At 25.1% G+C, this 22,998-nt stretch overlaps 1 protein-coding gene and 1 long non-coding RNA gene across 3 annotated transcripts; one reads left to right on the forward strand and one right to left on the reverse strand.

The window, feature by feature from the left end:
- Positions 1 to 14,121: 14,121 nt before the first annotated feature.
- On the forward strand, positions 14,122 to 15,315 carry LOC148195033 (uncharacterized). 2 transcript variants are annotated; one of them, XR_015781072.1, is made up of 3 exons: positions 14,122 to 14,224; positions 14,317 to 14,636; positions 14,886 to 15,315. It is a non-coding gene; the product is annotated as an uncharacterized LOC148195033 (long non-coding RNA). The 2 variants fall into 2 exon arrangements; XR_015781071.1 differs by lacking the exon at positions 14,122 to 14,224 and having other exon boundaries at positions 14,237 to 14,636.
- A 3,378-nt stretch (positions 15,316 to 18,693) lies between these two features.
- LOC124832362 (ethylene-responsive transcription factor ERF110-like) lies at positions 18,694 to 19,289 on the reverse strand. Its single transcript, XM_047306552.2, has one exon. It carries the CDS (start codon positions 19,246 to 19,248, stop codon positions 18,793 to 18,795), a length of 456 nt encoding a protein of 151 aa, XP_047162508.1. The 5' UTR covers positions 19,249 to 19,289; the 3' UTR covers positions 18,694 to 18,792.
- Between the last annotated feature and the right edge of the window lie 3,709 nt (positions 19,290 to 22,998).

Consider the following 22,998-nt stretch of genomic DNA (forward strand, 5'->3'; position numbering starts at 1 on the left):
AAACCTTCTTTATTTTATATTTATTAAGGGCCCACCTTATTTTGTATATTGTTTTAATTTGTATATATTTTATTGTATTTCTTTATATTGTCATTCAATTTTTAAATAATGCTATATTTAAAAATATCGTCATAACATTATTCTTGTATTTTTAAATATAAATGTGACAAATATTTTAATGATGTGTTTAGTTAATGTGTAATGGACAATTTATCTACTGCATATCAGTGACGATGATTGTAGTGAAGATGTTTGGAGTACAATTTCACTTTAGATTACAAATGTTGAATAATACCAAACAATACAAATAATAATAATAGTGTTTCTTACTTACACGTACTTACACAATCTTGGAAATGTGTTGGTTTATGAGATTTCAATTTCATGCGTCTTAATAAAATTAAAATAGTCAAGATTTTGATGGTTTGTCTGATAATTATTTTTGAAATGTAAATTCAAATTCAAAATAATGTAGTGATTAAATCCTTAAAAAATTATAGCATAGGTTAATATTATTTAAATTAATTAATGTTAATTTTGTGGATCAATTTAAATAAATTATTCTTGAAAGTGTTAGTTTTCTAACATTAACAAAAGTGTTTTAGAAAAGAATTAATTATGTTAAAGTTTTGGGGTAACATTAGAGAACTATTAATCTGTGTAATTTAAACAGTGTATAAAAGCAATAGGGGAAAGTTGAGTGGAATCTCTTTAAGGCATTTGATCTTATTGCAGCAGCTAGAAAGCTTGTAACAGTATTTCTTTCACTGAATGATGATAACACATTTGACCACTCTTACACATAAATACAAAACATTAAAATAGCTAGCTTGTGTATACATGAAATTATATGATATGATATGGTAGGTACCACACACCGTGGTACTTTAGGTTTCTATAAATAATTACTTCAAATTTTCATTTCCTCTTTAACACAATAAATACAATCATATCGGTACCTTAGATACCAATTTCAACACTCAGTATATATTTTTTAAAATATTTAATCTATTTTTATCCTCATTTGTAATTTCTTTTTAAATTTTTTAAATGGTAAATATTTTATTGTGTTTTTTATTAACTGAAATACAAATGCGCATGACTTAAAGAACAAAGCAAAGTTTTATTTATTTAGACAAATAATTAAAAAATAAATAAAAAATTACATATGAATTTTGAAAATATGTAATAATACAAAATTGTACACATAATAAAATTTTAGAGTTTATATATATAACAGTAAAATGCATTTGAATTACATTTGGGGTGAAGGGAACAATGTGTTGTGAATGGAAGAATGTGAACTATGGAAACAAATTTCAATCAACCTTGTGAGTGATGAGGGACCCCAACCAACCAAAATTTGCCATTTAACTTATTGCATTCTTTATGCAGTGCCAGTTAATTTTGGACACTTTGTTATTTCTGATTAATTAAACATTAAATATAACTTCGATTTTTTTATTTAAATGCACACCTTTTCCATATCTATGAAAGATTGTCTCAAATAGGATAAATTGTTTTGTAGTTCAGTTTTTACATATTACTAATGAACTTGTACTTTAATGCTCTTATCAATTTTATTTAGATAATTTGTACAATGATTATTATAAAATTTAATAAGTTTTTTTACTATGTATTGTAACATCAGTTCCAAATTTTCTTTGAATGATTGGAAATTATATTTTAAATTCAACTTTATCTTTGAATTAGATAAGACACGAAAATAATAGGAGGTTGAGTTGACATTAATACCATAATATTAATAATTAAATTATATAAAAAATATAGTTAAAAAAATATAATATCATAGTTTAATAAATTCTATTTATAAGAATTTGAAATTCAAACTACACATAAAAGTTAAATATTTCATGATAATTAATTTCAAGATTAAATAATACATAATAATGTCATTTAAAAATAATAAAAATTTAAAGAAAATAAAAAATATATTTTATTATTTGAAATAATTAAAATAATATTTTCTTAAAAAATTGTAAAACAGAATTTTACTTCTAAACCATCTTATAGTTCAAATAAATTTAGATTCTAGTCCATCATTTTTTCTATTAAAGTCTGATTCAATCCTTATAACATAAATCTGTACTAATTATAGAAATTCATTGGGTTTAAAATATGAATGTATATTTTTTCAAAATTTAGAGTTTTTCTTTCTATGATCAAGAAAATGTTGTAAACCCAAAATGTTAAATTACACTATTAAGACAGTCACATAACATGCAAATTTAATCATGCTTGGCTTATATTTTGATAATAATAATAATAATCATTAGTGTGAAGATGTGTTGTTGATTGAGAACACACAATTTACCATAAAAAATGTTTCCCTGCTACATCACTGCACCAAAAGGTCTAATTCATCTACTTGATGAATGTATTCACATTATTCACAGTTAAAAATATATAAGTAGATGCCATGATTACACTCTTTAACCTTTTCATTTCTAATCTGTTTTTCATTCTTATTTTTACTTATAAATATTTTTGTATTTTTATATCTGTCCTTTATGGATTGGTGTTGAATAAAACCCATGACTATTAGAATTATGAAAATAAGTCTGGGTGCAAATTAATATGAATATAATTAAAATGCTCAAATTAATAAATCTATTTTATTAAATGATTGTGAAATAGCATATACAACAACCATTATATTATTTAAAAATTATATTTAAGATTTTTTCTAATTGATGTATAATATATTATTTATGGAAAATAAACTTAATTAATGTATCCATTGCTCATGTGAATATTTTAAGTACATGGGAAAATGATGGCGTGTGTTTTATCATCAAAATTTCATAAGGTATGTAATCCGTGTTTTAGATTGGTTAAAAATATGAGAGATAAATAAATTGTCTTTCTTTTAACTAATATCTTATTCCAATATGTAATTGAACATCCGATGTTCACTAATTTTTTTTAGTGATCTCTTAATTTGGACAATTCATAGAAAATATTTTAAAATAAAATTAATATTTTAAATTTTACAAAAATGAATAAATATCAAATATTTTATATAGAATGAGTGATAATATGAAGTTATGTAACCTTAATACGTGACAACTTATAAAATAGTTTAATGATAGTGGTGATTTTAAGAAACATTATAATATTTTAATTATAAACGGTTACATTATAAAATATATGGTTACTAAACTGAAGTTTATTTTTATAAAATTACAAATTATTTTAATTTTTTTTATAAACTTTCCATTGTTATTTTTCTCAAATTTTTATCTATACTTTTTTTTGTTTAGATTTAAAGATCAAATACAATAGAATTAATCGTGACAAAGAATTATATGTGTTCATTCTATAAAAAAAAAAAGTAAGTATTGTATCTGTTGTTTTGAAGTATTTTACACTGCATGTAGACTCTAGGACTATGCACATGACTCGTGTTCTTGGTAAATCTTTATTGCTACATAATTATAATGATATGTTTATATTTTTAATTAGAGTTTTCTGACAAATTAAATTTTCCTATATTATATAGAACTATAGGGAACATCTTTGAGACCAAGGGTTGTTCAGTCAAGATAAGAAAAGTTAATTTCGATTTCTTGTACTTTGAATTGTGTTGCGGTTGGTTGGTATATTGGTATGTTGATTTTGATTATTGAATCACATTTGGAGTAAATTGGTTTGGTGAGTGAATATGTTTAAATGTGAGATTTGCGATACACGTAGAATTTGATGTTAAGATGCAAAGTTTTTTAATCTAACCTTAAATTGGTTTACATGGCTTATCATGAAATAAATAAACTAAAATTTATATGTTATAGTGTTAAAGAAAGCATGAGATGATGTTTGTGAATGTATTGTACTATCTAAAAGTGTAGAGCAAGATTTCTTTTTGTTGGGCGAGTACCAAAATTGAGTTTGAGAAACATTAAAGGGAGGTCGACTTGTTCAATGAGAACAAAAGTCAAACTCGAGTCTGACAGAAAGTTAAGGGATGAGATCTCGTTGGGTGAGTCTACTCTCATTAAGCAAATAAATCTGCATTTTGTTTCAGTGCTCAACTTGCTGGGTGAGATGTTTACTCACTAGGTGAAACGTTTACTCGTTGATCAAAGGTCCTTTTAGAGGAACTCAGAGCGAGTAATTTGTCTTGTTGGATGAGTCTACAAATTTTTTTGGAATACTTATGGTTCAAAATGTGAGAAACTTGTTGGAAATTGTGTTTCATGGAAAATATAATGGAATTATAAAAAATTAAATCAATGGAATGAAATTATGGAAGTTTTAATTGTGCAATTGTCGTTCTAAAGATATGTCAATGACAAACATTATTAATTACCTTAAGTGGAAATAATCTGAAATCGAGTAGAGCCTAAATGAATGTGAGCAAAAACAATGAAAATGTCAGACCATCTAGTCCCTATTTATAGAAAATCTTGGGTACATGTGGTGCTCTTGTAACCATAAGATCTCACACTATCCGATGACAAAGGGCATGCAATATTTCACATTCCGTGTCAACATTAATAGCGTAGTTTGTGAGGTGTTAACATAGTTCACGATAACATACTCATCCTCGCCAATGATCATATTTTTAAAGGTGAGCCAAGTGGAAATAAACCTTTTTCATTTGTGGTATTTATTCAAGCTTAAGGCTTAAGACCTATGTATTATATATACTAAGCGAACTATACCGATTGAAATAATATAATTGATAATCTAAATATGAAATAGATCGATGAATCTCTATTAAAATAAACTAATTATCTAATTAATTTAAATATATCAGTAATCAAATTAAAACAAAATTAAGTTTTAATATGACCAACTATAATAAAAATCCTTTGAAAAAAAACTATAAACATAGATAAAAGTACTATTGAGATAAAATATCTTTAACAGTTATTTTAAGTATGTAACTGGAATGAAGAAAAAATAGCATATTGGAACATGTAACTAGTTATTTTAAGTAAAATTTGATCCTATTACCGTAACAGTTATGAATATTTAAAGTAATTAGTGATCAACATTTAAGAGTACCGTGAAGTGAAAAACATCTTTCGCCAAATAATAAAGTTGACTTGCTAGAATTGGAAAACCAACTTTAATACAATGAACATTTGAGTACTTTTTCAAGGTCTTAATCACGAAGTCACATTATTTTAGAAATAAGGTCTTCCATGGTGTATTACTTCGTTGAAGGAAATAATAAATTTATATTACTGACTTTATTTAAACAGTAAATATTAAAAACGTTACTATGTAATTACTACCTATTTTAAAGTTACTATATAATTACTAGCTATATAGTTTTAATTTTCAACGCCTCTTGTTTCTAAAATAATCACTATTTCTGTGATATTTTGTTTTTTTTCGTGTTTATGTGAATTTTCTTGTTATTTCTTTATGAATTTTTTAAAATTTATTGAATCAGAAATTAATTTCTTTAGTGATTATGTGATACTGCTGACCTAGATTTTTGTATATAAATTCTCATTACATAAATAATCCGTAACGTGTTAGGGTTTGGCTTTGAATTTGGAAAGGAGTTGTTACATCACATTCGAAAGTGGACAATTTTTCAAGGAATGTTTTACTGTTGAGTGTACTGTTCATTTGTGTCTAAACAAATTTCAATCATTAGATACATGTATGATGTACAACATCATGTCTATTTAAGTTGAAATAACTTTCACCGTAAATTTAGATTCTCTGTGTGTTAGGTATTCTAATTTTTCTATATCTTTTATTTATCGGTATAATTTTTTTTTGGGTTTTCAAAATTTTTAATTTTTGTAATTAAATATTTGATATTTAATTTTTTATTAAAATGATATTGTAATTTTGTTTTGTCTTTTTTTTTCACGTATTGACATTTTTTGTGAGTAATAAAATAATATAACAATTAATACAGTGTATTTTTTATTATTTTAATATTTTTTTACAGTAAAAAAAACCTGGTATGGTATTTTTTATTAGGTGAAAGGCAAGAAATAAAGGAAAACAACAAAAAAAGAGTTAAATAATATAAATTAATTAAAGTATTAATAGTTATAATATTTTTGTCTTAACTTTATTTTCATTGTAACGAATACTTGTACAGGTGTTCATATATAGTATTTTTCTGTTTCAATATTAATTAATTATTTTTTATAAAAAAAAATTCATAGTAAAAAGAAAATATGATATTATCAAATATTTAATATTAAAATATACATGATCTCTTTTTTAATATAAAATATTTAGAAAAAATCATAATTATATATATTAGGATGCTAATTAAAATTTAATCGAAACTAAAACATTTAGTAATTTTGTAAATGTTAATAAAACAAAAAAAATTGAAAAGAAAAAGAAATTGAAGTTAAAAGTTATTTTAAATGTATATATATTTTCTTTCTCTAAATTTTAACAAAAAAGATTTTTTATACATTAATAAAAACTATTATATACCAATGAAATGGTATAAAAAACAAAAAACTAAACTAATAATAATCAAAATTTATGATAATGACATTGAGTTATTATATTATACTAAATAAAATGTCTTTTGTACAATTTTGATGATAAAATTACACTTATGAATGAGTTATAAAATAAAATTAATTACAAAAAATAAATAAAATAATATTCTACATAATAAAAGTATTAAAGTAAAAAAAATTATTAAACATGTATCTTAAAAACAATTTTATACATCATGAAATCTTACAAAGAAAAAAAAATTGTATAATTAAGAACATAATAAGATAAAAAGTAGCTTCAAGATAAAAAAAAAAGAACTTTTTTAATATCAAACTAATCGAAAGAAATAATGAAAATTGTTTAACAAAACAACGATTATTCAAATGCAATAAAAATTAGGGGTCAAAGAGAATAAAGAGAATATGTTTTTTAGATTGCTTACTAAGGATTTATGTGATTGAAAAGTTGAAATAGATAGTTAAATATTTTTATATGAAATAAACAATAAATAAAAATATTAAAAAAGAATAATGAAAATATTCAATTATGAAAGAAAAAATTATTTGATTCATTATAATAATAATACATTCTTTTAGTGTAACCACATAAAAGTTATGATAAAGGGAAAATACATTAGATACGAGAGTGAATTTTATTAATATAGAATACAAAAAACAATTATAAAAAAGAGAAAAAAGTATATAATGGAAGAAAAAAGTTTATAAAATCAAAGATTGAGATAATATATATATATATATATATATATATATATATATATATATATATATATATATATATATATAAGTATATATATAAGGTTAATTAGTAATTGTGGATACTTTAATAATTTAAATGTGAGTACTGAGATTTATCTCCATTTTATACCTAATTTAAAAAATCGTGTGTTATCCATATCTATATTCATACATACTTAATGTGATGATTTTATGTCAAAACGAAAACAAAATTTGAATAATATTAACCAAAAGAAGTTTATTTGTCATGTCTAATAATAAGTACTTAAATTGAAATGATTCCTTTACCATAAAATTATTAGGTTATGAAATAAGTAAGATGATAATTTATAAGATACAATTTAAGCAGCGTCTTTAAAAGATTATAATAATCATTGTTTTTTTTGGTCTAGTTTTGATAAAGTAAATTTATAATCTACTCAAGTAAATTTAAACATCTTGAAATGAACAGTAAAATAGATTCATATTATGAAAAAGAAAATGCAACACATATATACCTTCACTAAATAAGTAATCTCAGATTTTAAGAAATGTATAATGAAACCCGACAAGGAAAACCTGATACGTTGTAAGATGTGTTAGCAACGTAGTTAGTAAGTATGTTTTTGTTGTAGTTTTGGTGTGTTAAGGGAGTCCTATAAAGCCTAAAACATGGGACTAGGATATCAATTATCCTTATCAAATGTCAATTTGTGTCAGCCACGTTAGTAAAAGTTTAGGTGCAAACAACACTGTGTCCTTTCCGTCATACAATCCTTTATTCTTCTTCAGTGTTCTTCACCATTATTTGGGGGCTTAAATTGTGGTGAGCTTCTTCTCATGCTACAACTTTTTAATGATTTTTTCTTTTCTTTCTTTATAAATTGGGCAGGCGAAGTATCTTTTCTAGGGAAAAATGATTTGGATGGTGATCTTTTTGGTGTGAAATAGATGGTACTGTACCATGTGACCCAAAGTCTCAAAGTGGGGGCACTAACACTAATTGCACTGCATCTCTCTCCATCACTACACTTCCATACAATACAATGTTCTTTCTATTCTTCCACCTTTTCTCACTTTCCTCCTTGAATACATTTCTTATCTTCCATTTTGCACCAAACTCTCTGTTTTACAAAATCAATAATGCAAACACATACACTTTTTTAACTCTTTCTAAAACAACATTTTTTTTATTTGAGTGAATTTGGAGGTAAGTGAGAATGAATTTGGAAGTAAAATTTGTGAAAATTAGTGTAGGATTTCATTGATATGACATATTAAAAAAATTTACTTCTAAATTCATTCTCACTTACTTCCAAATCCACTCAAATAAACAACAAAAAATTTACCTTCAAATCCTTTCAAATTCATTCAATCACTCTCCCCAAATCCATTAGTGTTAATGTTTGTTGGAGAGATGAATTATGCATGTAAAGAAAAAAAGTCCCTATTTAAACATTGACAAAGGTCTCTTGCTCCTAGTATCTCTATGATATGGACGAGGAAAGTGTTAAAAATTTAACATTGATTAAAGATATGTTAGAAATCCAAATGTGAGATTAAGTTTCACATTAAATATAAATAAAAAAGTAGAAAAATATATAAAAAAAATATTTATAAATTCATTGTCTTAAGATTTTGAATTAGAAATCATGTTAAATCTCACATGTAAATTGATTGAGATGTCTTATTGATATTGTGTCTCATAAAGCAAATATATCTAAAAACCTATTAGAATAATATCAAATTAAAATATACAATTAAAACAAAATTTTCCCATATTAACTTATTTTATAAGAGTGAATGTCACTCAAAAAGAATTATTCTAATTTAATCACGCAACTTTTTTGTAAAAATAAATACAAAATATATTTATTATAAAAGAATAAATTAAAAATTATAAGGATAAGTTTGATTTTATCATGGTTGGTAAATTAAGTTAAATTTATATTTCAGTTAAGGAATACGAAAATCAATAAAAATAATTGACTTTTGTAAATAAGACGTAGAAAATGTCTACTTAACAAAGAGATCTACGTTTTTTTTTTCTATGAATAATTAAATTATACTTGTGTGATACTTTATGACTTAACATGTTATTTTTTGTAATATATATATATATATCTCTTTTTTTCTTTTCATTTCCCTTTTCTTAAATATTGTGCTCAATATATATGTATAACGAATTGAAGGATTTGTTCCCACCATTTTAAAATTATACCAGAAAAATTGTCAAAGCTACACATGAAAAAAGAATCAACATTTCCCTTCTTGTATGTGGATGTCAAGAAAAGTTATCTATTAATTGTTTTTTTCCAGAGTATTTAAAGAAAATATAATGCAAAAGGTTTTTTTCATGGTAAAATATTTTAACTAGAAAAACAAAAATAAGATAGAATGCAGTTTAGTTTTATCTTTCAAGAAAATGAAGGGAGAGTTTGTTTTAGCCATGCCAGTGTATAAAAGGTAAAGAAAGGAATAACGTGTTTATTAAAAACATAAATGTCCATAAGAACAACGACACACGTATAAGGTTAAGATTATCTTTTTATTTTACACCATCTTTCTTTTATTCTTAATTCCTTTCTGACATACTCTTAAATAATCCAGAAAAAACGCTTATTTTCTATGAGAGAAATAACTCGATATTAAGCATGTTTTGAAACAAAAATGTATGAAGAATACTGGGACAATAATTATTTATTATGAAAATTAACTCGAGCTTTTAAAAATAGTACAGGCATATTATATTTTTATTATTAGGTTGCGTAACTTGATGAACACTAACTAAATAGAATAATGAATAAAATCACACACTAAATAGTAAATCCCATGTAAGGGAACGTCCCAAAAATCACGGAATAAAAGTATAAATTTAATTAAAAAACATTACGACTTTTCAGAATTAATTAATCACAAATCATGCTAATAAATCAGTAACGTTTGTAGCAATTATGTTAAACCTGTATATAAGTATTATTAATTAGATAATAATAATTATATGTTCTCACTGTTAAATCATAAAATAAACTCTGAAAACATTATGATGTTAGTTGACAGCTAGAGCCCCACAATGAGAATGACAAATATCACTTCCACGCTGTTTTTATATTGGATCAATTATTTTATCAATTAAGGTAATAAGTCAATATTTAATAATGTATCTCTGATCGAATAAAGATTATTAAAATAATATTATATAAAGTATAAAAGAAATATAATATTATAACTTTATAAAATTAAATATAAGCCATAAACAAGTAATTTTACATATATTTAACATTTGAACTACACATAAAATTCTAAAAAAGTTTGAACAACAACGATACTCGATGTTTAATTTTTTTCTTCTTTGATACATGCGAAAAACAAAATTAAATTCGTGTCGAATTTTAAAAGTTCTGGAATTTGAAATTTAATTTCCCATCTTTTTTGTCCCATTCATGATTATAGTTATTTACATATTTTACATAAAAGTTTTTAAAAACGATTAATCATGCAAATAATAGGAGACATAAAATATAGTTTAAATGAGGCATCAGTTAGAAATCTTGATAAAGTTTAAATTGACAAACACATTAAAGAAAAATTAGGATGGAGTATGATGTTGGATTGTAATGACATTAATGATTGCAGAAGTACTTTTCTTAGAGGGGAGATAGCTGTTAGTTAAAAGCAACCTTGATGGCAACAACAGCCAAACCTTGCCAATAAAAACCATTATTAAGATTCATTAATCAATAATTAATTAACGGAGAGTGACTGCTTTTCTTTTTATAGATTGCCCAACTAAGATTACACTCATTTGATATTTCACAGCTGGGAATAATTAATTTTGAAGTTTGTGAATGTTTTTTTATTTAAGATGGTAATAAAATGTATTAAATTTAATCAGGAATGTGAAAAAAGAAATGGAGAATAGAAATAAAAAAAGTGTTGTTATGGGGTGTTTCCAGCAAAGAGGACAATGAGAAAGGTGAAAAGTTTGTGGTATTGAAAGAAAAAGACATTTTCGTAGTTACATAAGATGTACACATCCATAAATTTTTCTCCCTAACTCCATCCAATTTAATTCCAAACCAAATAATAATATCCAAACCCACTAATTTTGGACTTTTATGAAAGTGCTTGATTTGGTAGAGAGGTACTTTCCCACTCCCACGTGTGCCACTTTTTTAAATTTTCTTTTTTCCTTTCCAACTTCCTGCTTTGCAAATAAATAATGTTCCGTTCTTCTATACAAAAAACCAAATGGTCGCATTCACCAGACATTCGTCTGAGGGGCCCATCAAAAAAAGCCTTTTGCCTTTTCCACATCCTTCAATTTTTGGGCCTAACCCAAATATCTTCACACTTCTCTCTGCATTTTTTCTTATTATTTTTTTAAACAAACTTTTCCGTCTAATTCATCCTTCGTTTTTTATTAGCCACATGTTCTTTAAATTTTGTTTGTATTCATTTATCATAACTTTTGTGTTACTGGAGATACATTTCAGAGTTAAAATAGTAAGACTTATTTTGTGGTTATAACTTTATCTCAGTTTTCTGCTGAAAAATAAATAAATTGTAGTTTGTGTAATAAAATGTGTTGTCGTACGACTTCAACCTTAAAAAAGGTTGTCCCTTTCTTTTAATATGAAGTTTAAAATAAAATACGCTTACACAATGTTTCAAAGGCCACTTTTTTCTTGCACCCCTCTTTTCTTCCTGCACCCCCGAACTTTTAAAATTCAACTTTTATCAATATGCATTAAAAGCCCTAATTTTGTTTTCTCTCCATCTTTGCCGACGCAGTATCACCATCATCTTCCAATCACTTAAACTATCTCCACCATCTTTTCTGTACCATAGGATACCCAATCCTCCAATGGTCGACCGATGACTCGGACGACCTGGTGACAGTTGAACCAATACGAGGCCTTCTTATATCTCGCGACATAACGTTCGCACAGCGCAGCTACAAGAACATTGATTGTAGAAATAGATGCCATCATCCATGTCCTGCCACACATGCTTATAGTTATCTGAAATGCAGTACGGATCCCATAATGCATTTCAGATTATCTAATCCAGTGTGATTTCGAGATTGAATAATCGGACATGCATTAATGAATCAAAAATTGACATCTACCTACCGGATCCCGTGATGCATAACAGATTCACCAAAGTTGTGCTTAATTTGTGAATGTCAATCCGGTACTGTGCATGTCTTGTGATGGTATGTTGCAGCAGTAAGCAGTAAGCAGACCAAGCCTAAAGAGAAGAAATCTTCCAGCTCTTCAAAATATTTCTAATTGGGTTTCTTATTTTTTTTTCTTTTCAAAATGAGCTCTCTCTTTCTTCTTTTTCCTCTCAAAGAGTGCAGTGGAAAATACAAGTGCAGTGACCATGACATAATGGCGATGACGGTAGTGACGGCCATAATGGTACGAAGAAAAAAATATTTTAATATTTTATTTTTATTAATATGGGGTTACAGTTAGTAATAATAAAGTGCAGGAAGAAAAACCCAAACTTTTTTAGAACAAACTAAGAATGCAAAAAGGAAGATAATTCAAAACCCTTCAGAAGGGCCTGTCTCATTTCACCTGAAGTTAATCTAAGCCCAAAGAGGTTTTACGTGCATTGGGCCTGCTCCTTTAGATGCGCAGAACTTTAGGCTCTGCCAGACTATTTCAACATCATAAGTTTTTTGCAACTGTAGTTTTTATAAAAAAAATGTTACCATATAATCGAATTAAATTTAAATTAATGATAAATGTATTCTTATTTTTATTTGTAATAGTTAGCTTCAAGAAATCGAATTTCATAAAATATAAGAATATAGAAAAAAAATAATAATCAAGGGAGTTTATTTTTAACTAGCTGAGGCTTTTTAAAAATAAGCCACTGACTTTTTATATAGTTATAAACTAAAATAGAAGCTTTTTATACATATAAGCTTTACTCAAAACCTCATCCATTCACTTAATGAATACGTTATCAATTACAAAAAAGATAAATTTTTTATTCATCATTAAAATATTTGTTATTTTTATTTAATACAGTCCTAATTATTTTTAAAATGAAACATGGTTCATTTTCAAATTAAAATCAAATTTAATTTGTATATAAATGTTAAGTTGATTTTTAGGTTAAATTATTTAATTGATTTTCAACTCACAAATCATATAAAAAGTATTAAATAGTTTATTGTTTTTTAATCTCTTAAAATTTAAAATTTAGTCTCCACTTCTAAAATTTTCATTATAATTTTAAATCAACTCTGACCCTAAATTAAAAATATTTCAATAAAAATTATATAAAATTTAAATAAAAAATTAAAGGTCTTAATTTGAAAAGAGAATTTTTTTTTATTTTTAAAAAAGTTGGACAAGAATAATAATGAATATGTGATTACATTGAATATTGACATTGATACATGTCCATTAATATGTAATAACATGATACTAACTTGACAAATAAACATTATTAAAATAAAAAATAAAATAAAAAACTAGGAACTTACACTTAACATATTGTCTATTAATTATTTAAAAAATATTAATAAAAAAAGAATAAATTAAATAAAATTAATGAAAATTATATTTTATTGAAAAAAGTATTAAAACTAAATTAACACAACTAAAAGAAAATAAGAACTAAATAAGTATATTAACCATAAAAAAATACAAATTTTCTGGTACGAAAAAGTTCCAAACCTCTAATATATGGTGGTGTCTTCTTTATAGTATGTGAGCTTTAATATTCGGCGATGTCTTATTGTATAATATCTGTTAAGTATTTTGAACATTAATTATTTTAATATATGAAAAATTTAGAAATTAAGTGATTCCCATATGGGGGGAGTAAAGTATCTGTTTGAATATTTTGTTAAAAATAGAAAAGAAGTTTCAGGAAACAACATTCGGTAATCACGTGATCGTGCGTGAGAAATCCTTTGTATGACCTGTTTTTTTATCAGAGGGTTAGGTGCAATAAGGACAAGAAGATACATAAAATTGCTTTCGCTCAGTTAATGCTCACTGCAGTAGGTACTGTGTTTTTTTTCATTACTCTTCAATTCATTTTATTGGCATGCCACACACTTTCACCAATCTAAATACTAATTATGAAATACGAACAGTAAAGAATCAAAATTAGAAGCTTTTTGGAAGGATGCATTTATGAGCAGGTGGTGGGAGCTGACAGAAGCATTAAAATTGAGAGACGCAGAAGAAGTTAAGGCAGAAGAGAATGGAAGAGGAAGAAGAGAGAACAGCCACATTCTATGTCTACCATCCATGCTATTTTCTTCAACAAGCACTCAGGGCATTTTTCAAGTGTCTAGGTATTGAGAGAACCTCATCGCCACATACTCATGCTGCTGCAGATCCTACTATAAACTCTTCAACAAACACTCAAACATCTGTAGATGCTGCAGATCCATCATCTGTAAGAGATATTGTATGCCTCTCTCTCTTTCTCTCTGTTGTTTTTTTTATCACCAAAGCAAACATATACTAGATAAGCCACAATTTCATGTCCTCTAGTATTCTTTTGTATAGACCACAGAAGTAGATTGTTGAGAAAAAAAGCAAAACTTTTAAATTTTATAAGGTGAATGTTCAACATATGTGTTGTTTGTGACCATATAGACAAACCCCGTTTGATTTTTTTGCAGCAGTGACCAAAATCTCGAAATATGTTATGCAGAATGTAGGTTTATTTGCAAGGCGTGATGGTAGTCGAAGGTCTCCAATCACCCATGGACCCGGCCCTCAGCATAACTAATATATGCCATGGCTTTGCACTCGGTTGTTTTGTTCCAGTTCAAAATGTTATGCTATCAAATCTCAAACCCCATTTAACTTTTTTCTTTTCTAGATATAAAAATCTTTGCATTTTAACTATAGTAATCGGGTTAATTATCAAGGAGTTACTTTTTTCTGCAGGAAGTTTTAAGGGTAACTCTAGTACCAGCCCTTCTGCATCCTTCTCGGTGTTTATCTAAACAGAAGCAAGTCATCATAGATTTGCTTTCACTACCTATTTATTGATCTTGCATCTACTTTACCATTTTTATGTAGAGTTGTATTTATGTGTGTGGGAATTAAATGATGTTCAGATATACAGAAGGGTCTTACCTGGAACTTCGTATCAGTATTTATTTGCTGCCTTGTGGATTTTCTTATTTTCTATGTCAACTTTAATATATATATATATATATATATATATATATATATATATATATATATATATATATATATATATTATAAATCGTGCCACATTATTCTTCCGACAAAGAGAAGGGCCTAAACAGAAGACGATGCATTCAATAATGGCTGACGTTTCAGTACGTGGTGCGTCAAACAAGGAGCTGGACCATGATCCATCGTATGGTACATATCCATCGTATGGTACATATCCATCGTATGGTACATATTATGTTTTTTTATAAGTATTATCATTAAAATCGAAGGAACATGGTAACATCTCATAATTAATAATTGATAAAAAAATAAAATTGTGTATGTTGTGAGTGAAGCTTTTGATACAGATGCCATTTAGTTTTTTATTACGTCATGTATTTTGGTGACAGACCTTTTTTTATTTAAAGCCTTGGTTTTTTAGCTTAACAACAATTTGGTTCACTCTTCCAATATTTTGGCGTATAAATTTATAAAAAAACAACACTAAATTACTTCATTTTAAAAGGTTATAGAAGAAGAATAAGAGGAGCTCTTCAGTGTACGCCCAGTTTTTTATTAATTAATTATTTAATTCCATAAAACAGAGTATTTTAATTTTAATCTTTATCATTTTTTTTTAATTTTAGTATCCATTGTTAATTTTTCTAGTTTAACTTTATGGTGATAAAAAATATTAAAGTTAAAAAATAATAGTTATAGGGACAAAAAAAATATATTTATAGAGATTAAAAATAATAGAATAATATATTTACAGTTACTAATATAAAAAAACAACGTTTACAAAAAGATATTGAAGCATATAATTAATATCGATTGATAAATAAATATAGTCCACATGAAAAAAAAAAATCATTCATATCAATCATTATCCATAACATTTTTTTTATCAATTTCGACAATTTACCTTAAAAAGCCACTTTCATACTTAAACTTTCTTTTCCATATTAATTTTGGTCATGTATCTGTGGTTAGCATTAATCACCTTTATTTTATTAGAAAAGTTTTTAAGGCTAACAAGAAATTATAATATATATATATATATATATATATATATATGTGTGTGTGTGGGGTGCAAACTTTATTTTACAAATCGGTTTTGTGTAAGGTTGAGTTAAATTTAAAATCACTTTCTAATATGATATTAGAGTCATAGTTGAAGTCTTTCCTAGCGGGATCTATGTAGGCATTTTGTTCCACCCGTTGTCGGGCCATTGTCGGACCACCAATTAATTCTACTTTCATGTTCGAGATGTATATATCTCGGCGTGAAGGGGGTGTGTTGGAAGTTCCACATCGACTATAGACTAGAGATAATGCCAAATTATAATATATAAGTGGAATGCAAACCTCATCGTACAAGCTAGTTTTGTGAGTTGAGTTAGGCTTAAAACCACTTTTTAATATGGTATCAGAGTCATAGTTGGAGCCTATCCTAACGATATTTCTTGTTTCTTGGACATTTCTATTTCACCTGTTGTCGGGATCGACTAGAAATAAGGCCAAATTATAATATATAAGTGGGGTGCAAACCTCCCTTTCCAAGCTGGTTTTGTAGGGATGAGTTAGGCTTAAAAACCCACTTTCTAATAATTTTTAACATTAGCATAATTTATCCATTCTTTTCACCCTATTTAACTATAACAATTCTAATAATGGCTTAAGAGTTACAATAGTATTTGTTTTTCTTCTTTTCTACTTAAAATTCGCATTATAGTTCTCAATTTTTTTAAGAGTGTGTTCATTTTTTAATATAAGTTTGAGAGAAAATGAGTGAGTAAATTTGAAAATAAAATTTTTATATTTCTTTTAAATGATTTAGAGGTGAAAGTGGATAGATCAGAGAGCAGAATTTGTAAAAGATTAAATGAATGTTATAAAATAAAAATATTTTAATAGATTAAAATGTAAAATTACTTTTTTTATCCTTATTATTATTAAAATAAATATTAAATATTAAATATTATTGATAAATTTTAACTATAAATGTATTATAAAATAAAATTATAAGAAAACGAATTTGAACATAATAGACATACACACCAAAAATATTATGTACATTAAAATATAGATCATGATATGTTAATAATTTCTTTTAACAATTTTTTGACAATAGATTATGTGTCATTATTTTATTGATCCGTATATTTAAAACAGAACAATCATGAACTATCATATAAGCGGTTGTAAAATAATTGTAAAAGAAATTATTAAAAAATTATTTTCCTAAAATATACCAATTGCATCATAAAGTTTTCAAAAAGTATGAGAGTATTTTTGTAAGAATATAAAAAACAAATAGTAAATTCATTCTCATCTTCTCTCCCATAAAAGACTCTTCTTTTCCAATATCTCTCAAATTCATTAAAATAAACATAAAAATTATTCTTCTTTCCATATTCTCAAATAGTAAATTTATAGAAGTAAAGAGAACATAAATCCTTAAATTATTATCCATTAGCTACCAATTTTTTTAAATGTTATTTTTTGTCAAAATGTCCAAAAATATATTATTTTTGTTTATTTTTATTGTGTACAAAATTATCGTTTTATGGTCAACCATTTCAAAAATTACGTTTTTAATTTAATCCTGCAAATATGACATGACGTGATATGCAATGAGTCATCAATATTACTCATAATAGAGAAGCCTCACAGTAACCTTAAACAATAAAAACAATTTAATTTGAATTAAAGTACAAAAATATTAAAAGCAAAAGAGTATTTTAAATTCTAAAAAGATAACAAGGTTTAATTACCCCATTAATTTCTAAAGTCATACAAATTGGCTTTCTCCTTTTTGCCATCCATTTTCTTTTTTAATAGATTTTAGTGACGTGTGTTTACTTTTTTTATAATAAAAATAATAAATTATTATTATTATTATTATAAAAAAAATAAAAAATATATCCTTTATAATTTTATTTGTATTAAATATTTATTTTAGTTTAAAAAAGTGGTTAAATTAAAAAGAACATTTAAATTGAAAAAATAAAGTTACATAAAAGGTAAAAATGGTAAACGATAAAATAAAAAATAAAATGTGTAAATCAAAATAGAAAATCACTTTTATAACATTTTCATTTTGCCATTTTAAATTTTTAGTCTCTACCATTTGAATTTAACACGGATTATATAAGTTAAAATTTTATTTCCAACAGAATTCCATCATATTATTTCATGTGTAATTTGGAAATGTAAGTCAGTATTTACTTTTTTTCTTCCATTACTTCAATATTCATCGACCAGAAAAAGTCAATGCCCAATTTAGAAAAATAAAACAATTTCATGTACATGAATAAATAGCGGTTCGCTGCAGGTGGATTGAATACGTAGAATTTTCCGTGTAGAAGCCATAGAGTAATAACAAATGCTGATTATAACCTTTTCTCGGGTCTCATTGGAATAAAAAACTAAAAAGAACAGTTACCAGAGTTAGAAAAGCTTTGCAAAATGGAAGCAATAACCAGAGATTCATCATCGCCATCGAAAGCAGAGTTCATCTCCGGACAAACTCCAACACTTTGATGCAGCTCCGGGGTAGGTGGCGGCGGCGGAGGAGGCAATGAGATAGGAGGTGGCGGAAGAGACAGAAAAGGGTAATGAAAATTGGTTCGAGCATTGATACCAGAAATGTTGATAGATGAAAGATCATAGGCAATAGCAGCCTCTTCAGCAGTGTCAAATGTGCCTAGCCAGTGTCTCTCTTTGGTGTAAGGGTTCCTAATCTCAGCAGCATATCTTCCCCATGGCCTTCTTCTCACGCCCAGATACATTGTAGATCGCCTAGAGTTTCTCCTAATGGGGTTTTTGTAAATCAGTGAAGGAACATCTTCCATTGGCTTGGTCGTGGAAGCTGTTTCAGACATAGAAAAGATGCAGTTGATTTTTTCTACATAACTGGTAGTAATTAAGGTATATATAAATAGAATGATTGAGAAGGTTATAGTTTAATTGGTGAAATTTATGTGGAAAATGGAACAATGAATGATGGTAGAAGAAAGAATATTATGTGTTAATATGATATAATAATGGAGTGGGGCAGGTAAGCTATCATGGAATATATATAATATAGAATTAACTGCTAATTTCTTTCTCTCATAATTCTCCTTCATTTCCCTGATTTCCTCGCATATGACATTATCAGAGTCAGCATGATGCGTAAATCACTGCAACTGCTGATTTATTGTCAGCTTTTGTCAATTAATCTCTCTATTTGTTCTTGCTAGAGTGATTATTGAAGAATTAGTTTATACAAATTTAATTAGTTGTTTTTTTTAAGAAAATCTGGTTGATTAAAACTGTCCCATCTTGTTGCCAATATATACAATAAAAAATAGGATCTTTTTGTCATGCCTGCATGATTTTGTGGTTTGTGTTTGTGGAAAGTTGAACTTGTGGTTTATGTTTGAAAAGTGGATCATGATGACTTCTTTGGCAGGCAGAAAACATAATGTATTTTGTACCTTCATAATGGAAAATGGAGTTGTTATTATATATTTTTAATAGTTTATGTTTTATTTAAAATTGATTGAGTTTGTATCAAGATTTTCATGATTAATGGTTCAATATTGCTGCTGGTTGTAGTTTTACTCATTATTTGTTAACTATCGTATAATTGCTCACTAACTACTTATTAATATATCCAAAGCCTTCTATGTTTTCTTAGACAATAATGCAAAGGGATATATAATTTTATAGTTCATTATTTGTTTTGTTGATCTAAACGGAGTTGGATTTGTTTATATCAATGAGCCATTCGTGCACATAAAAGTTAAATTTTATTTTGTTTAATATTAACCACGCGTGATGATCTTACGATTAAGCTATTAAAGTTGGAAAATTAGACGCCTATAATTGCTAAACACTGTCTTCAAGAAAATGAAAATAAAAATAAAAATTAGCAAGCTTTTGATGCAAACTATTGTAAGAATTTGCTCTTTAAAATTAAATATATTTTTAGTTTTTCAATTTTAAGTAAAAATTTAAATTAATTTTTCTTTAAAATTTTGATTTAATTTATTTTTTCAACTTCAAAAATTCATAAATTTAATTATTTTAATAAAATTTTTTAACATTAAAACGGAAATGTGTGAATATAAACAACTCAAAAATTTAATTAAATTTTGTTAAAAAAATAAATTCATGTATTTTTAAAATTAATGAACTCAATTCGATCAAAATAAAAAAATGATTAATTTCAATTTTTATTAAAAATTAATAGACAAAAACAAAGAGAAATCATATTTACCTCATAAATTTATTTGGAATGAATGAATTTATTTCATAGAATCAATTTCTATCGTTTTATGTTTACACAAATTATATATATATATATATATATATATATATATATATATATATATATTATATGATGATTTGTTTTATAGAGACGTAATTTAATAAAGAATAGATAATTTCAACATCTTAATTTTGTTATGAGGACTATCACGTGTTCTAAAAAATATAAAAAAATATACAACACTAATAACACATCTTTAATCTAAAATGTTATTTAATATAATAGGTTTATGAATCTTCGTTTTTATACATTGTTTATGGATGGTAGAACATATATTTCTTTTCTCAAACTAGACCATTTAACTGTGTAAGTACAATTTCCTTTTATGAAAAACTAAATTATCGTCATGTTTTTTCTAATTTGACAGGTTATTTACTACGGAAATTTTACTTTTTTGAGGAACAAAATCTTAACGTGTTTTTCTATTTTTATAGATTTATATATTTATTTATAATAAGTTGTTTTATTAAAAATTTATAAATTTCTATAAACTCATGTTAATATAAATTTAAAAAACATATTTACTTTAATATTTATAAATTAATCAAAAATAAAAAATTGAACATGATTAGAATAAATAAGATGATTAAATATATTGTAAATATGATAATAGGAAAATTATCATAATAAAATATAGTAATTATGATTGTTTTTCTAAAATTATTTTTGATAAATATATATTTATTCGGTTAAAATAATTTACGTAATAATGTTTTTGAGTTTAATAAGTTAGAAAAATAAAATAATGATACGATTGTAGGTGGAAATATTTGAAAATAAATTTAATGTAAAGTTAAAAATCAATAATATGAGTTTTAAAAAAATATATTTATTTATAAAAAATATTATTTTAATAAAGTATTAAAAAACTATTAGATTTTTTTAATAAAGTTTTATTTAGAAAAAAATATATAAATTTAAAATATATCAAAATATAAAAATTCTCAATAGAATTTTATAAAAATTTAATATACAAAAGGTATAAAATTCAAAAATTAAAATTTATTTTCAAATTCAAATTAGATGACTATTTGTTGAAGTTATTAGTTATTTAAAATAAAGTTAATAGTTAGAAAAACTAAATTACGTATTAATAAAGATTTTTTTTTGAAAAAAAAAATAGTAATAGATGTCTAGTGAACAAAGAATAAAGAATAAGATGAATTATGGAAATTTATTTGAATTAAATTTGGTAAATAGATATTTATAGAGTTAAAATAATTTAACTTGTTAAAATTTTGGTGGAAACAAAAATGTCAAATATTTTTGCCTACAATCATATTATTATTTAATTTTACTTTTTTTAACTTATTACACAAAAAAATCTACTACATAAATTATTTTAAAAAAATTAATATACACTTATCAACTTTAATTAAAAAACAACAACAATATTAATAATATTTTATTATTTTATTATGATACCTTTTCTATATACCATAATTACAGTATATTTGAATAATTTTGTTTATTATATTCATTCTTCAAATTTTTTATTTCCAAATAATTTATAAATATTAAATTAAATATATTTTTCAAATTTATATTTACATGAATTATAATTTTTTGATAAAATATATTATTATAAATAAATATACAAATCTATAAAACTAGAAAAAGATGTTGTGAAGAATTCGTTCTTTAAAAAACAGAATTTTAGTAACAAACAACTTGTAAAATTAGAAAAAATGGGATGAGAATTTAGTTTTTCACAAAAAAAGAGAGTTGTAAATAGTAAAAAGGTTTAGTTTGGAAAAAAAAATCTGATAATCTACTCACATTAATAAAATTTAAAAGTGATTTATAACAGGAAAAGGTAATGTGTGTGAGAGGAAAAAAATTGTCACATATTATCCTATGATTTATGAAGAATGAATTATAATTATTTTATATTGAAATTATTAAACGTATGTTTAATTTAGATATATTATTTTGGTTTTAAAATTAACTGGAAGAAAAGACGCAATGGAGGAAAAGACAACAAAAGAATACATGAACATGGAATATTATTGTTCTTTGATCCCTTTTATAATTGAAACTGGATTCTATAACGACAGTGGTGATTTTGTCAAATTTAAACCCAACACCACTTCAATAGCTTTAGCAGCTATGTAACAAAGGTTTTGGTTTAGTGCTTGAGATAAATGGATGAATCAATAATGTTTTATTATAATCGATTTATCATAATAGAAATTGATGATAAAATCCAATTCATATATAAGAAAAAAAACAGAATATGCAAATATTAAATCTTAAAAGTAAAAAGAATTACAAACCTTCGGTCTCAGATTTTGTTCACTTGACTGGATTTTGGAGA

Source organism: Vigna umbellata, chromosome 7, assembly GCF_029865625.1.
Source record: "Vigna umbellata cultivar VRB3 chromosome 7, Vumbellata_1.0, whole genome shotgun sequence".
NCBI lineage: Eukaryota > Viridiplantae > Streptophyta > Magnoliopsida > Fabales > Fabaceae > Vigna > Vigna umbellata.

Coding starts and splice junctions, on each gene's coding strand:
- LOC124832362 (XM_047306552.2), bottom strand. CDS start 19,248: ATGTCTGAAACAGCTTCCACGACCAAGCCAATGGAAGATGTTCCTTCA.